Source organism: Zea mays, chromosome 9, assembly GCF_902167145.1.
Source record: "Zea mays cultivar B73 chromosome 9, Zm-B73-REFERENCE-NAM-5.0, whole genome shotgun sequence".
In the NCBI taxonomy this organism is placed as follows: domain Eukaryota; kingdom Viridiplantae; phylum Streptophyta; class Magnoliopsida; order Poales; family Poaceae; genus Zea; species Zea mays.
The window spans coordinates 152759807-152777249 of record NC_050104.1 but is presented as its reverse complement, the minus strand read 5'-3'; the positions used below and the strand labels follow the sequence as shown (position 1 = coordinate 152777249).

General features: G+C 45.5%; 2 protein-coding genes and 1 non-coding gene across 6 annotated transcripts; 2 read left to right on the top strand and 1 right to left on the bottom strand.

Moving 5' to 3' along the window:
• The first annotated feature begins 421 nt into the window (after positions 1-421).
• Positions 422-6976, top strand: LOC103639433 (protein OBERON 4). Of its 4 annotated transcripts, XR_004852836.1 has the most exons (4): positions 678-1710; positions 1777-4444; positions 4878-5502; positions 6703-6976. XR_004852836.1 is itself a non-coding variant. In XM_008662175.3 (3 exons), exons 1-3 carry the CDS (start codon positions 910-912, stop codon positions 5435-5437), a joined length of 4029 nt encoding a protein of 1342 aa, XP_008660397.2. In that variant the 5' UTR covers positions 441-909; the 3' UTR covers positions 5438-5725. The 4 variants fall into 4 exon arrangements, 1 of the variants encoding a protein (XP_008660397.2); XR_004852834.1 differs by having other exon boundaries at positions 422-4444; positions 6653-6973; XM_008662175.3 differs by lacking the exon at positions 6703-6976 and having other exon boundaries at positions 441-1710; positions 4878-5725.
• Positions 6977-9805: 2829 nt separating this feature from the next.
• On the bottom strand, positions 9806-12825 carry LOC100281706 (Heat shock 70 kDa protein 8). Its single transcript, NM_001154626.2, has 2 exons — positions 12674-12825; positions 9806-11737 (listed from the first exon to the last, which is right to left on the bottom strand). The coding sequence occupies exon 2, from the start codon at positions 11734-11736 to the stop codon at positions 10000-10002; it is 1737 nt and encodes a 578-aa protein (NP_001148098.2). The 5' UTR covers position 11737; positions 12674-12825; the 3' UTR covers positions 9806-9999.
• Positions 12826-13686: 861 nt separating this feature from the next.
• On the top strand, positions 13687-13759 carry TRNAK-CUU (transfer RNA lysine (anticodon CUU)). Its single transcript has one exon. It is a non-coding gene; the product is annotated as a tRNA-Lys (tRNA).
• The last annotated feature ends 3684 nt before the right edge of the window (positions 13760-17443 follow it).

The following is a 17443-nucleotide window of genomic DNA, read 5'->3' as shown; positions in this document are numbered from 1 at the left end:
TGCAGTTGGTCGACCCAAGTAGCGCTCCATCGGCGGGGGTCTGGGGGGGAGTACGGATGGCACCAGGACGGGCCTGCCAGCGTAGAGGTCAAAAAGGTCAAAGCGGCTGATTCGGTGATTCCTCTTCTCTCCGACCTAGGGAAGCAGCAGTCAAAAAGCTGACCCACACCTCCCCCACCCCCACCCACGAGCCATCAACTCACCTCCCCGCCGCATCCGACCACTCACCAGTCACCCCCACCACCGGCACCAACCCAATCCCTGCACCTCTACTACACCCATCACCACCGCCACCCAATCCTGTGCGTCCACGCTCCCGCCCTCCCGCGACGCGCCGAGCGGCTGCGGCGTCGATCCCGTGCTGCCTGTTCCGCCCGCGCGCCCCGGATCTGGCGCCCTGCGCTTTGCCAGTCCGCACCGGCTCTCACGTGGAGTGGACGGAGACTGCACGTCTCCACCTCCACCCCACCTCATCTTCTCTGCACCGGGGCCCTGCTCGCTCGATGACGGCGGGCCCCGGCGAGCCGCACGCACGAAAGCCAGTAGCACGCAGGCCGCTTGGCCTTGGCGTCTTGGACGCAGGAGCCGCGTGTCCCTGACCCTAGCCTTGGACCCAGGGCTTTTCTCTGTTACCGCGGTAAGCCTCTGCCCTCTGGGAAAATCTCCGACCCGGGTCCAAATCCAGTCGACGGCCGTTGACTGCGAGCGAGAGGCAGTGGCTGTGGCTGGGAGCGAGCGAGAGGAGTGACTCGGAAGCAAGCGGAGGCGGCTGGAGGGACGGCAGCGGATGCGGTGACCATCTCGCGCACGCCTTTCCCCGTGAGCGCTGGTCCTGGCTTTCCTTATCTCCCCGAGCAACCCCACCGCACCCTTCTCGGTGGATCCGAGGGCTGGAGTCTCGGCGGCGGCATGAAGCGGCAGAGGTCGTACGGCGACGGTCTGGACGACGACCGGCGGAGGTTCTACGACCGCGGCCCCCCGCCGCGGGACTACGACGGCGATAGGTTCGATCGCAGGAAGGGGTTCGGTGGCGGCGGCGGGTTCCACGACAGCCGGTACCGAGACTACCCCTCCCCAAGGGGGTATGGTGGGGATCGGGCCTTGCACCGGTCCGAGAGTTTCTCTGGCTTCCGTCGGGAGTTCCCCAAGGGTTTCCGGTCGGAGCGTGACAGGTCGCGGCGGGATGGTGACGGCAGCTCGACGTGGCGTCGGCCGGGAAGCGGGTGGACGGACGCCGAGTGTTTTGAGGAGTACAGGGCACCCGCCAGGCTGGGAGCGTCATCGCTGCCTGGGCAGCCGCGGCGGTCACGGTCACGGTCGCCCAGTGAGCCGAGGAGGAGGTTTGAGGTTGCCAAGGCAGAGAAGCCGAGGAAGCACAGTGCCGGCATCAATGAGGTGGAGGAAGGTGAGCTCTCACCAGTTGCTGAGCCCAAGGCCAGGCCTGCTGCCGTGGAGCATCGGAAGCAGGTTGAGTCAAGTCGTGTAAAGGAGAAGGGACTGGAGCAAGGTAAGGCGAAGAAACTGAATTCTGGGGTCCAAGCAAATTTGGGAGCTCGAGCTAATGGATCCTCTAGTGCATCTGATCCTAACAATGCAGCGAGGGAGGAAGGCAAGAAAAGGGATGACATACTGGTAGCTGAAGCAATGGATGAAGTGCGTGAGAAGTCTTCAACAATGGTTACAGAGGAAGTCGTCAGTGGAGGACATCAGGTACAAGCACTACATGCGGCTACCACTGATTCTAGTGAGTTTGGGCTAACCACTTCACCCATGCAGCAAGGAGTGCTGCAGGAGGAAGTGAAGCCACAAGAGGAGACTACCAATTCGGTTGACATGGTTGGGGAGAACACTTCCTCTACCATGCTGAAGGAGGGTATTCAGGAAGAAGCAACAACAAGAGATAAAACTAACAATGATACCGATGAAGTCAGAGAGAGTGCTTCATCCAATTTTAGTCAAGCAGTGCAGGAAGAAGTGACGGCATTACACAAGACTGGCAATGCTGCTATTGAGGTTGGAAAGAACATTTCACCTCTCATGCAGCAAGAAGTGCTACAGGATGCGGTGGTGGAGTTAGACGATACTGCACATGCAGTTGATGAGGTTGTGAAGAGTGCTTCCTCTGATATGCTGAAGGAAGTTATTCAGGAAGAAGTGGTGCAACATAATGGAAGTGCCGATGTTGTTGATATGGTTGACACTGACACTTCTGATCTGCCATGGGAGGCAATGCAGGAAAAAACAGTAATACTGGATGGAAATGACCATAATTTTGATACTGTGGAACCTGTCAGTTATTCTGGTATGCTGAAGGAAGCGATGCACGAAGGAGAGTTGACAAGGGATGAAACTGCCATTAACACTATTGTAGCAGGACAAGGTAATTCAACTGATATGGTGGATGAAGTGATGCTCGGTAAAGCAGCTGTGCGGGAAGTAATCTCCAGTGCTGTTAATTCAGTTGGCGAGAGCAATATGTCTACCGGGCTGCAGGGAGAGGTGATGGTTTCTCAAAACCAACAGGCTCCTGAAAGTAAAGAATTTGAAAAAATAACTGTAATGGCAGAGATGGATGAGCCAGCAGAAGATATCACACCTCAGCCTGTAGAAGTGGAACTCGAGATACATCATTGCAAAGAAAGAGGTACATCAGAGGAAACTCTTGTAGTAGAAAAGGATGCATCTGCTATGCATGAAAATGTTGAGAAAGAAGTAAAAGGATTTGATATCGAGGCCAAAGCTGACCGTGCCTTTATGTTCCATAAACCAATGAAAGAACATGCTGGGGGTAGTAAGGAAGAGGTTGCCAATACAAATCTTATGACAAGGGATTTGACTGAAGATAAAAGAAATGGCATAGAATTTGATGTCCTTAGTAAGAAAGTTAAAGTAGATCATTCATGTTCACTGGGAAGAGGTCTTGACTCAACATTGCAGCGTGGTGTAGAACCAACACAAACATCAAAATCTGCTTCAACCACTGTTGTAAAGACAGAACATGATACAATCAAGCTAGAGAAGCTTGATCTGTCATTGAGCTTATCAGTTTGTTTGCAGAATTCTGAATCTAAGTCTTCGATTCCTAAAACTGCTTCTCTAGTCCATGCAGCATTCTCTCAGCCGTTATCATCATCATCTTTCCACACCAACTCAGATGGGTTCCCAACTTCAATACCATTGACCAATTCTGAAACACTTGATCACAATCCTAGTTGCTCACTCACCCAACAATCATTGGACAATTATGAGCATTCAGTAGGCAGCAAACCTTTCTTTATGGGAGTTGATCAGATGAGCAATCACACAAGAAGACAAGCTCAGTTGTCTAGTGAATCTACACAGAAGGGGAGTGCTACCCCACTCCTTCAGAGAGTACTCCAAAATGGCCATATGGCAGATACTAGCACTTCTGCGATAAAAAAGCATACTAGTGGAATATCCACTGACCTACAGAGGCAAATCTCAGGAGTTTTGTTGCCAACACATAGTCATTGTTCTCACAACTCTGGATTGGAACATAATAGACATAGAAGGCAACTTACAAGAGAGAGAAGTAGTAACAGCCTTACAAGGGATGAACGGCAGGAGGGGGGACAACTAGTTGTTAATGGTGCTGGTGTTATTGAGAGGATTATTTCCAAGGTTGTTTCAGAACCTTTGCATCTTACAGGAAGGATGCTTCAAGAAATGACAGAAAATTCTATAACATATTTGAGGGAGGCCATTTCTGAAATCATAGTCGATCCAGATAAAAGAGGACAGATAATTGCTTTGCAGGAGGCACTCAAGAAAAGATCTGACTTCAATATTGATATGTTGCGATCATGTCCACGTGTGTTGATGGAGATACTTGTTTCTATAAGGACTGGCCTTCCATATTTTATAAAGAAAAGCAGTAGTGTTGCTACATCTAATTTGGTCGACATTTTTCTCAACTTGAAATGCCGAAATCTCTCATGCCAAAGCATTCTTCCAGTGGACGATTGTGATTGTAAAATTTGTCAGAGGATGACTGGTTTCTGTAGTTCTTGCATGTGCATTGTCTGCTCAAAGTTTGACTCAGCATCTAATACTTGTAGTTGGGTTGGTTGTGATGTATGTCTTCATTGGTGCCACACAGATTGTGGTCTACGCCACTCTCTGATTCGAAAGGGGCAAAGTGCTTCAAGGGCATATGGAACTACTGAGATGCAGTTTCACTGTTCTGCCTGTGGATATCCATCGGAGATGTTTGGTTTTGTGAAGGAAGTATTTCGAACATGTGCACAACAATGGAGGATAGACATGCTGGTTAGAGAGTTACAGTATGTAGAAAGAATTTTTTCTGCAAGTGAAGATGTAAGGGGCAAGAGGGTCCGGGACTTCGTGAAGCAGATGCTAATTAAGTCAGAAAACAAGGCCTATCATGCTGAAGTTGTCAGATGTGTCATTGCATTCTTTTCTGGTAAGCTACTTCACCATAGTGAATTAATCATCATATCCATGCTCGTTTAAGCTTCTTTTTTTTATTGTGTTTCGTTCAATGTTTTCTTCTTTGGGGGAAATAAATGGCTGGGTTACTGCCACTTGTTGCTTGATCTACATAGCTAGAGTAACATACTAGCTTGTGGGCTTTCTAGTTTACGTAATGTGGACCACTGAAAATGGCATCATCCAAATAATAGTCCATACTTCATAGGACCACTAGCAAGGGTTACAAAAGCTATCTGATGAGACCACTGAAAGTGGCATCATTCAACTCAAAGTTCATACTTAATAGCACACCTAGCAAGGGGTAGGTATTCATGCTCTAATGACTATGGTGTTGAAATATAAATATAAATGCTATCATTTGTCATCAAACAAAGTTTTAATAACTCTTCGCTTTCCAATTTCAGATGATGGTGCTAACCTTGGCAGTGATCCATCAGTACCACTGAAAGGCATTCCATGCAGCATTTCTGAAGCTGTTGATGGGATTCCTAGTTCAAGTCGGAAGGCATGGATACCATTTACCTTAGAGGGACTTCCAGTTTTAGACAAAACAACTCTTCCTACCACAAGCACAGGGAGCCCATCTGTGCCTAGAAAATCTGGTGAAGCTGAGTTTCAGACAATTGATAATAAGCCTGCCACTGATGAACTGGATAGCTTGATCAGGTTAAAGCAGGCTGAAGCATATATGTACCAGGAACGTGCAAATGATGCACGGAATGAGGTTGACAATCTGAGACACATTGTTATGGTAAAAAATGCACGAATTGAGGAAGATTATGGCACCCATATCGCTGATCTTGACATAAATGAGTTACAAGAGCGGCGCAAGCGAAGGATTGAAGAACTCCAAGTAATTGAAAGGACACACCATGAATTTCTCAGCATGAAAACTAGGATGGTAGCTAGCATTGGGGAGTTATTGTCAAAAATGGAGGCACTGAAACAAAACCGAAGCACATGAACTGAGGTTACTATTGCAGAAATCGAAGTTGCTCAACTTGTTTAAGGAAGCCTGCACATATTGTTGTAAGTTTCTTTTTCTTTTATTATTATTTCTGCTTGTTCTAGGACTAGCTTTCTGTAATATTATTCTTTTTCACTACTGCTGTGATAGAGATTCCTTCACTTTTGGATCATTTCAATCACATAGGCAGAATGATGAGATGTAAACTCTAGATCTTCCTGTATATAATCTCAATAATTATCTACATGCACATGTGGTGCTTCCTGATGTGATGTTCTTGATTCCTATGACCTGACTGAACTGCACAGGGCCGCCACTACATTTATCAGTGATCTGAACCGCACAGAGCTACTGGTGCATTCTTTTTCTGTGTGATATGAACTGCAAGTTGCATACAACACGCAACTAGTCAAGTGCTGATTTTTCTTTTTTTTATCTCCTTGCACATATTTTTGTTGCGTCTCAATTTCTGCATGAACATAAACATTATGTCGCTACCCACTCATGTATTTGGTGGAATTTGTCGTACACATTTCGAAGCCTTTTTAAAATGTAAGCACCTGAGACAGATGCTCTCTAACTGCACAGAACCACTGGTACCCCCCCCCCCCCCCCCCCCCCGTCGTTGATCTGGAGTACAGATGTGTATTATTTTGTAATGTTTGCTCACAGGGACAGATAGTAGACCTTACCTGAGGAGAGATGCGATTTGTGCTTATTTAGAACAGCAGCGCTTGCTAGCTTTTTTCTCCTAGGTGAATTTGCCTTTTCTTTTTCTACCCAAGAAAATGGACACTGGCCTCTTTTCTAGACTCATGCGGTGCATTGGAAGTTCTCTGGTTCAGTGGTGTTAAGTTCAATAGTATACACTCTTTTATCCCCGCTTAAGACCTCAAAAGACCATGCATTCCTGACAAACCTGAGTGTGTCTGCATTAGTTTGTCTTATTTTATGGTTGATGATATCTAGTAAATGTAAAATGCTTAGCTAGTTGTAGCAGTGTCCAAATTAGTTTCTAACCCTCATAATTCCACAATCTAGGAGAGGTTCCCGTTTTTTTAACATGGTTATGAAGCTGGGGGCTCTGTTTTAACTGGTTTTGAAAGGAACAGAAATGCTGATGTTTCTGGTTTTCTCTTGTTAATAGGGCTTTCTTCTTTGAACTTTGTTGTTTGCATGTATGGTCCGACAATGTTGTTGTCTTCCTTGAAGGGCCACCTGGTAAACCTTGATATTCACGTACGAATACTGCTCGGTTACAGCTTACAGGAATGCGCAAAGCATCGACATGTGAGGGGTAACCGAATGTCTCACTGGGGATGAGCCACCCCAGGGCCCCCCACGAGTAGCCGAAGGAGGAGAGGTGCAGACGGACGACGACCATGATGGTCAGAATGTAACATAGGTAGATATAGAGGATGTTTGGTTTCCATGACCAAAGTTTAGTTCATGTAATATTAAATATTTGAATATCAATTATAACTAATAAATGTAGACTTAATTATATTTAATAAATTTGTCTCGTCTTTATCTGTATAATTAGTTTTATAACTAAATTATATTTAATATATGCAATTATTATTCAAGCATTTTACGATGTCGTTAAGAATAAACTCCTACCGGTTGGTGGAAAATCTTAAGAACATGGAGGTAGCCTAGGGTTTGTGCCTAGAGAGATGAACGAACATAAGAATACCATATAAGAATACGCGAGTGTTTAGAGTGGTTCAGGCCGTCAGAGCGTAATACTATACTATATTTGTGAGTTGTATTGATGAGAACTTGAGAAAGTCTGAGACTAGTTCGAGATGCCTCCGAGCGAGTTTGACTGTATATATCCCTATCCCCGAGTCCTTGGATGGGCTCGATTCCGGTGCCGTCCATCCCTTTTTCTACGCAAGTGCCCTCTCTTTGATAGACTAAGGGGGACATGTATAAAGGAGCCAGGCCTAGGAATACTAAAATATAAAGCGCGGAGCATCAGATGGAGCTGGTGGACCAAGGTCTTCACATGTGATGGGTAGGAATCTTCTCTTGGTCGTCGTGCAGACTCCTCTGGTCGATTCGTCTTCACCCTGTCTTGTCAATGTGTAAGTGAAGACTGGGTTTGGGGTAGGTTGCGGCGTCGGCTGGTTCGTCGACTTCTGTAGGTGAGTAGGCAAACGGTGTTTTCTTATCTCATCTGTTTGTCTCTTCGTCTGCCTTTGCAGCGAGAATGGTAGAAATCATGATGGTACTTGCTCATGTGCGACGCAGTGGGTCAATGGCCTTTGCCTTGGTAAAGCGCGAGTTAATGGCGCATCCAGGCCTTACGGACTGCACACACCACCTGCATTTAATGCGAGGCGTACGACGTCTACCACTGGTGTGAACTGATGTGAACAGACGAACGACTAGTTCACATTGAATGTGGGTGGCCCCCACGCCAGAAGTTTGTGTCAAGCTTCGCCCATGTGATATCCTAGCCCTAGTGGATGGTGATATCTTGGTCCAAGGCTTAATAGAATTAATAGACTAATTATACCAACAAGGTGCATCTTCTTTTTCGAAAACCTATCTCGAAAGAACCTCCAAGATAAGCGTGCTTGGCTTGGAGCAATTTAGGATTGGTGACCGACCGGAAAGTTTTCTTGGGTGCGCAGTGACGACAAAGTGCGCACAAAAGACTCGTGTTGATCTGTGGGGACAATATATGATCATAGAGAGCTGCCAGTTATAAGTACAGCCGGTCCGGGAGCGGGCGGGGTGTTACGAGTGCTATCAGAGCCGAGCCTTGTGGTTTCACGGGCGTGTGTGGGTTAGGAGTTCGGGTATATGGTGCATGGCGCATGTGGGCCTGAAGTGGTCACATGACATGGCATATGACGACACTAGACACACAGACGTGGCTAAGAGGGGAGGTTCTTGGATTGGGGTTGACCGACGAGGATGTCGATCTTATAGGGGGTGGATTGTGATATCCTAGCCTAATGGATGGTGATATCCTGGCCCAATGCTTAATATAATTAATAGAATACTTATATCAACAAGGTGCATCTTCTTTTTCGGAAGCCTATCTTGAAAGAACTTTTAAGTTAAGTGTATTTGGCTTGAAGCAATTTGGGATGGATGACCGACCGAGAAATTTTCTCGGGTGCACATGAGCGAGGACAAAGTGCGCACAAAATACTTGTGTTGGTATATGGGGACAATATATGATTCTAGAGAGCTGCTAGAAGTAAATATTGCCGGTCCAGGAGTGGACGGGGTGTTACAGCCCGACGGCTTACGTCACACGCCAAAGGCCACGTGGTAGCATCGGGTCTCCGCTTGAGCGGAAAGTAGTAGCTAAAACACATGCAGACATGATAGCTCCGGACCTTTCATGGTTGGAGGTCTGGAAGAGTTAAGAAGTTCGGGTCCTAGGACCCGTACACATGGCATCACCGAACCTTCTCTAGCTGGAGGTTCGAATAGCAGACATGGGGGATCCGGTCAGGCCCACCGCTGGGACCCGAGTGTTGGAATAAGTCTCGTGGTCTGTGGAAAGGACAACAACAGTCCTTGTCGCTTTTTGATTGTAGGGACAACAACATCTCAATCTTTTTTATTGTAAAGACATCATGTGACAGCAGCAACATGTCAATCTTTTGACGGCAAGGATAGCGTTCTGCATGCATCCTCTTTTCCACTTTTTCCAGCTTTTGGAGGACAGCAGCTCGGTGCAGTTTTCTTTTGACTAGAGTACAACATCACCAATGGTTACTGCAGTTTGTAGGACAACATAGTTACATCTCTAGAAAGCATATGCTGCATTCCATTGGGCTATAAATATATATCTCAATCCTTAGATAGATATGACATTATATGATGTTTGATAAAATAAACAGAAATTCGTCCAACTTATAGTGCCATCTCTCAATAAGAATAAGAGTAATATTGCTTACATCGAGATAACACCAAACCAAAGACTTGCAAGCCCTGCCAAACAGGTCCAAGCCTAAGCCGGGATAGACCACTCGTCATCCATAGCTACGGATAGCTTTAGAGATCCCGTCGGTGAGTACCCATATTTAGGACCGATGTGATAACCTTTGGTTAAGTAAACCTCGTCTTTTAATTTTCATCTATCTAATTAATTTTATAGTTAGACTATATTTAATACACGTAATTATAATATAGTCTAATCATTCAAATATTCGACGATGTAGTTGGATGAAACCTAACACCCCTGTACACGTGTATATTGTCCCGAACCATCCTCATGCACTTCCGAGTTTGCACAGCACTCGACAGAAGGATGAAACTCTCAGTTTCGTACTGCACACCAGCAGTCCAGCAGTCAACAAATCCTGAAAACTATGAAGTACAAACATCCGCAACATTCATCTCACATGTACGAGACATTATTGCACAAGGATGAAACTGGTAGTTCAGTTCTGAAGACTGCCCAACACCAACAGCACATAGACAGCGCCCACACAAGACGGGGGACAGTGACACAGTGAATACTGAACACTGAGCATCCGCTACATTCGCACAACGCACCAGCTACTTACGAGGCCTCGGAAGGCCACATATCATGGCTGCAGCTTCTTCGGAAGAACAGCAAGGTCGAGAATCCTCCCATACATCTTTGCTAGAGCTTGCCCACACCAACCATGGCCATCGTCCAGCGTTGGCATCCTCACCTCGATGAACGGTGGAATGGCTGGGCCTTGAGGCTTGACGACCCCTGCGAACACCCTGAGGACATTGGCAGCATCGATATCCATGCATACACTGATATCAACTGCTCCCTTAGGGGCTGCCGGAATTCCAGTAATCTTGAAGTACCCTAACAGATGGTTATCTTCAGCACGTTCCCCTTCTCCTTCATACACAGCAATTAGGGCTTCGGTCTGCTTGTCGTGTGTCGTTGTGAACAGCATGTCCCTCCTTGCTGGAACCGTCGTGTTCCTAGGGATGATCGCAGCGAAGCTATCACCGTCGGCACGGATTCCCAGGTTCATGGGAGTTGCCTGGATCGTGAGAAGATCCAAGCTCCCCGAAGGATCATTCACTCCCGAAGCTATGGCTCCTTCCAGCGCAGCACCTGAAACAGCAGCTTCTAGAGCATCTATGTTCTTGTAAGAGACCTCCTTCTTGCACAAACCCAGGACAAGGCTTCTGATTCTGGGGATCTTCGAACAACCTCCGACCAGTATGACATCATTGATGTCCTCTGGTACCAACTTCGCATCAGCCAAGCACTGGTTGATGATCTTTTCGCACTTGTCGAAAATTGCCCGGTTGACTTGTTCAAACTCTGAATGGTCTAGAACTTTGGACACCATGTGGCCATTCCCCAAATCTATATTGATCTCCACGGATTCTTGACTAACGAGCCTGTGAATTGCATCTTGAGTAGCAATTCGCAGTAAGCTCATCGACTTGATTCTATCCATTGTCTGGCCAGCATATATACCGTCAAAATTGGGAAGAACATGGCGCATTATGTTCTGAAGTATATCCTCCCCACCAGCTGTGCATCCTGATAATGCTCTTATCTGAGAAACACCTCCAGCTGTGGCAGCCACGGCCACATCACAGTACCCAGCACCCATGTTAAATATCAGAGCAATTTTCTCGATGCCGCTTCCCATATTGTCATGCACAAGCTGCTGCTGCTGCTGAGCGTACAGAAGCGCCACAGCAGTTGGTTCTGGCATCAACCTCAACACATGCAGCCCAGCCATTGCACAGGCTCTCTCAATCCTGGTCTGTTGAAATCGACTGAATGCAACTGGTATTGTAAGCACAGCATTCCTAACGGGATGCTTAAGGTGCATCTCCACCAAGGCCTTCAGTTCAAGTAGAAAGATGGCAAGGACCTCCTCCGGAGTTGTAGATCGCCACATGTTGTTCACGAGCGCTGCAATGAATGGTCTCACACCGATACCCAATGTCTGCACAAGAAATGGGAGAGTCTTACTAGCTTGAACCACTTCATCAGTGTCCATTCTTCCTATCAGGCGTTTCATGTTGAATATGGCACTTCCTGACAAGATGTCTCTTTCCTCGTGTGCATTTTCCTTGGCTGCACCTCCAGTAACTCCTGCTGAAAGAGTATCATCTTTGAACATGACATATGACCTCATCCCTTTCTGATTACGGGTATTCTTTAAGAGCTCAACTTGGTGGCCATTCCAAATAGCAACACTGCATTTGGAAGTCCCAATGTCAATGCCAACAGCAACATCAGGGAATGAAGCCTGTGATTTGTCTTCCCCGGTGGTTTCACTATCCGATGCCACGGTATAGAATTGTTCAGCCATCCTACAAACAATATTGCATCAGATATACATTGCTGGTATACAATTCGTTTTTAGGAACAAAGAAGCTCAAGACAGGAAAATTGTAGATCGAGCTATTATGAATATATATATGGAAGAAGTGTGAACAGGTTAACAAACAGCATGGAAAGAAGCCCTATGTGGCACACACCCTGGTTAACACAGATGAGACATGGCAGAAAGTATCGAGTAAGTAACATCTTGGCATACAGCTGACTAGCCGAGTGCTACAGTACCAAACCTCAGGTTTAGCGTTCTACTGCCCGGCTACAATCACAAAGCTTCCATGGTACACCACTGAGCCCAGCCAGGTTAATCGACTTGCATAATAAGTCAATTTAAACTAGTAATAGATCTTGCATTATATATTCAGATGACACAACCCTGACATACTGCGCCCCATTCCCCAACTAAATTCCTAAACGTGCCGAATAAACCACATATATACACCGAATTCGAAACAAGAAGGAAGCGAGGATTAGGAAACCAAGGCGAGAAATTCCCTTGACCATTCGCATAGTCTCTGCAGTGCACATAGTCTCTGAAACTATGTGCTTCGTTCAGTTCCCCTTCCCCATTTCCTCGTTCCATCTTCAGTGCAAAACTAAGGTGATCCACTAACAAAAAAACACCAACATCCACATTTGTTCCATGTTCAGTGCAAAACTAAGGTGATCCGCTAACCAAAAAAACACCAATATCCACATCAAATGATCGCATAATGTATATCGCCGGTGGAACTGTAACACAGACGCGCAATGGTTGGCTAGCAAGAAAAAAATGTGGCGTCGAATGTGGACACGCAGCACCAAGTAACATGGAATGGCAAGGTTCATAGCATTGCTCCGACGTCCGACTAACGAAACCACAGTTCGAAGTAATGAGGCGCAGGAGACTCAGGCGATTAGTCATTACTTACCTGGCCAAGCGACGGCGACGGGAAGGGGAACCTCCGGGCGGTGCTCTGTGACGCTTCTTCGGAGAGGTGATGAACAACAATTGCGGTGCGCGTGCGATCCGATGGGGCGTGGGGAGAAGGGGGTGGAAGGAGGTAGAAGAAGGGTGGAAAGACGAGTATCGGGGCGCATCTTCTGGAGACGACGAGAGACCGCGGGCAGGCACGCGGCGTGCGCTCGCCGACAGGCGGAGCCGCTGAGTCCGAGGTCGCTCGGTTCCTGCTAGAAGAGTCGGGAAGCCGCGGGACGTAAGGATGGCAACGGGTAAAATATCCGCGGATAGTGTCTCTGGATATCCATATCCACGACTTATATCCGAACCCGTACCCGTTACCCGCTATGGATAACAAACAGTATCCACATCCGTTACCCGCAGGTAACGGATATCCACGGATATATCCGTTTGTCCACTACACATACAAAATATTTAAATCCAGCAAATTCAAACATGATATCATATTTGTCCAGCAAATTTAAATATGATAAAAACATAAATCCATACAGAATTTGTCCAGCAAATTCAAACATGATATCATATTTGTCCAGCAAATATAAAATTGTCTACGGATATCAAGTGCTACCCATATTTGGGACGGGAGTACAAGATATTTTAACGGATATTCGGGTATTTGGGTATGGATATTGATTTTTCTTATCCGTTTTAAAAATATCCACGGATATCAAGTGCTAACCGTATCCGTATCCATGGGTACAGACTCGTACCCAAAACCGTGCCCAATGGATTTTTTATCCGCGGGTACGCGGATAAATGACATCCATTGCCATCCCTAGCGGGACCATAGCTGGGGCACCTGGCCTAGTCGCCGCGTAGCCCGATTTTTTTTTTACATTTTAGCCCTTCCTCGAAAAAAATCATGTTTAAACCCTAGAAAATTTTAATATCATTTTTGGATCCTAACGTGGCACCGAGTTCGGCGCCATAGATCTTGGCGCCGAGCTCGGCTATGTACACAAAGCCTGTCTAGCTTAGTTGGTAGAGCGCAAGGCTCTTAACCTTGTGGTCGTGGGTTTGAGCCCCACGGTGGGCGTTTAATATTTTTTTGTCTTTGTCACTTATTTGTTTTTTGTTGTCCAGATTTTTTGTTTATGTCGCTAATTTGTCCGTCCAAATTTATTTCTCATCTAGATTTTTTTGTTTTTGTGACTGATTTGTTTATTCGTCCATACATTTTTTTGTTTATCCGGCGAGCACAGCGGTTGTGTGCCACAGTGGCCGCGAGACAAGACGGTGGGCGTTTAATATTTTTTTGTCTTTGTCACTTATTTGTTTTTTGTTGTCCAGATTTTTTGTTTATGTCGCTAATTTGTCCGTCCAAATTTATTTCTCATCCAGTTTTTTTTGTTTTTGTGACTGATTTGTTTATTCGTCCATATATTTTTTTGTTTATCCGGCGAGCACAGCGGTTGTGTGCCACAGTGGCCGCGAGACAAGTATATAATGGAGTATACTTTTATTTAGTACAGAGGAAAAAGATTAATATGTGTGCTTCTTTTTATATGGTCATAATTGAAATAAGAGTGTTGTCATTTGATTTTTATTGTGGTTAGCTGAGCAAACAAGGGGGAAGTTGACGGGTTGCGGCCATTGTGGCACACAGCCGATGTGCTCGCCGGATAAACAAAAAAATCTAGACGAATAAACAAATCAGTCACAAAAACAAAAAAAATCTGGATGAGAAATAAATCTGGACGGACAAATCAGCGACATAAACGAAAAATCTGGAAAAATAAACAAATCAGTGACAAAGACAAAAAAATATTAAATGCCCACCGTGGGGCTCAAACCCACAACCATAAGCTTAAGAGCCTTGCACTCTACCGACTGAGCTAGACGGGTTTTGTGCACACAACTGAGCTCGGCGCCAAGATCTATGACGCCGAGCTCGGTGCCACATCAGTGTCACGACGTCCGTTCGTGCCAGCGCAGCACGTACCTCGGCGCCATAGCCTATGGCGTCGAGCTGTGTTACCTCGGTGTCATAGGCTATGACGCCGAGCAAAGGATCCAAAAATGACATTAAAATTTTCTAGCGTCTAAACGTGATCTTTTTCCGAAAAGGGTTAAAATGCAAAAAAAACGGCCGCGTAGCCGCCTGGCATGGGCCCTTGCTAGTTGCTGCACATGAAATCTCTAGTGAGATCTCGGCTGTCTGAACCTGTGCCGTGTCGCAGATCTTCCTTTGCTAGTACTGGTGGAGGCCTGGTACGTACATAGGCTCCCAACCATTGGAGACGGAGGCCTACTAAGGGAGTGATATACGGATTTGGGCTTCCCATTGAGTTGCGCTCGGTACTTATCTACGTGATTGGTTGCCTGGTCAACTAATGCATGGCGCGCGCGTGTATGGTTTGTCCAAACTAGGGATGGCAATGGGTCGGGTTCGGATCGGGTATGGTAAATATCCGCCCGCGACAATACCCGCGGGTATTACTCATACCCGCCCGCGACTATACCCGCGAGTAGGAATTTGTACCCGTGCCCGTACCCATCGGGTATCGGGCGGGTATCGGATACCCACGGGTATAATCACAAAACAATATATCTGTACTGTTACAGAAGGTTGACAAAACAATATATGAGTACATTAGCGTTTACACTTGAACCAAACAATATATGAGTACTGTTACAAAACAATAAATGAGTACTGTTACCAAACTTCAAAGTATTCAAATATTTAATTCAACAAAACAGCAAAGCTGCAAAGGTCTCTTAACAAAACAGTAAAGGTCTCTTAACAAAACAACAGTGCTTGAACAGCAAGTCAGCAACACATGTGCGCCAGTGCGGCAGCACCCAGCAGTGCTTGGACAGCAACACGCCAACACCAGTGCGTTGTGCGCCAGGCCGCCAGCAGTGCTGCTGCTGCTGCTTGCAGCTTGCTGGCTGCTGCACAGATTTGGAGTTTGGACAGCAACGCTGCTGCTCCTTGCAGCTTGCTGCACGCCTGCACAAAGATCAAAGACTGTAGCACAGTGCACAGCCAAGACAAAATAATTATTTAGTTAATCAAAGCAAAGAAAATACTTCAAAATTATAAGTATTTACCTTTGTTGAACATCAAGTCATCAACCTATGGAGCATTCAACATATCAACAATTTGGTTCATCCTAACAAATAATGAAATGTACAAGTAAATATAAGTATTCAGTCAATGAAAGCAAAGAAAATAAATGTTAACAAAACCACTATTACCATTTGTTCCTCTTCATCCTCCAAACAAGTTGCCAGTGCATTTATAAAACAAGATTGATCACCTAACATGTCTGCACGAGACCAAGCTTGCATACACATCAAGCCTTCAACTGTTTTTGGAGCAAGTCTACTTCGATGTGGGCTAATTACCCTCCCTCCAGTACTAAAAACAGATTCTGATGCCACTGTTGTAACTGGAATTGCCATGATATCCCGAGCAATTTTTCTAAGAGTTGGGTATTTAATTCCCGCGTGTTGCCACCAAGAAATAATGTCAAGCTCTTGAGTTCTTGGAAGTGTTGGCTCTTCCAAATACAAATCTAACTCAGTGCGCATATAGGTTGAAGATGTTTCCGGTTCCTCTGACATGAACTTATCAAATATGCCAAGCATAAGGTCATCACCTTCATTAACGACAACATTCTTAGTACCTACACCATCAGTTGTTGCCACACCCTCCTTTGGATCTTGGTACTCCAAGACAAACTCATACAACAAACTCCGAACCCTAGACAACTCACTACTTGTGATTGGACTCTCTTCCCCATAAATGGTTGAAAAGAAAGCTTTCATGAATTTCAATTTAAACCTAGGATCCAAAACTGTAGCTAATTCCATAAGGCCATGCACATCTGACCAGTACTTTTTGAATTTGTCTTTCATCAAGGAAGACATTTGTTCTACCTTTGGGATAGCACTAGTTCTCCATTTCTCAATAGCCAAATAAATTCCACATATTTTTGGGAAAAACAAATTTGCTGTCACATAATTGGTTCCTGATAATGGCTCAGTTGCATCAAAGAACATCTTAAGCCTACCACAAAGCTCTTTAGCAAATTCCCAGTCCTCTATGGTTGGCTTAAAAGGAGCACACAACTTTTCTTTAATTGCTAGGCGATCAAACACTACTTGATAATCAAGTGCGGTGCTAAGCATAATGTAGGTTGAATTCCATCTAGTCTTACAATCGAGAGCTATCCTTCTCTCATATTTAACATTCATTTGTGTTGTTGTGCGTTCAAAACGCTCATGTCTTTTTGGAGTGGCACACCAAAATCCAACACTATCACGCACCCTTTCAATACCCGCATCCATAACACTCATTCCATCTTTGACTATAAGATTTATGATGTGTGCAGCACAACGCATTTGTAACAATTTGCCATCTAGCATGAGAGAGGAAAGGGGTAACTTATCTTGCATGCAACACATCAAATTATCATTAGTGGTGCAGTTGTCAAGAGTCACTGTCGAGATTTTCTTCTCAATTTGCCAATCTTGTAAGACTTCGTAAAGAACATCACTTATAATTTCTCTGAAAGGGAATTAGGCTTACACCTAGTCCCTAATTAATTTTGGTGGTTGAATTGCCCAACACAAACAATTGAACTAACTAGTTTGCCCAAGTGTATAGATTATACAGGTGTAAAAGGTTCACACTCAGCCAATAAAAAGACCAAGTTTTGGATTCAACAAAGGAGCAAAAGTGGCAACCGAATGCCCTCTGGTCTGGGAGCAC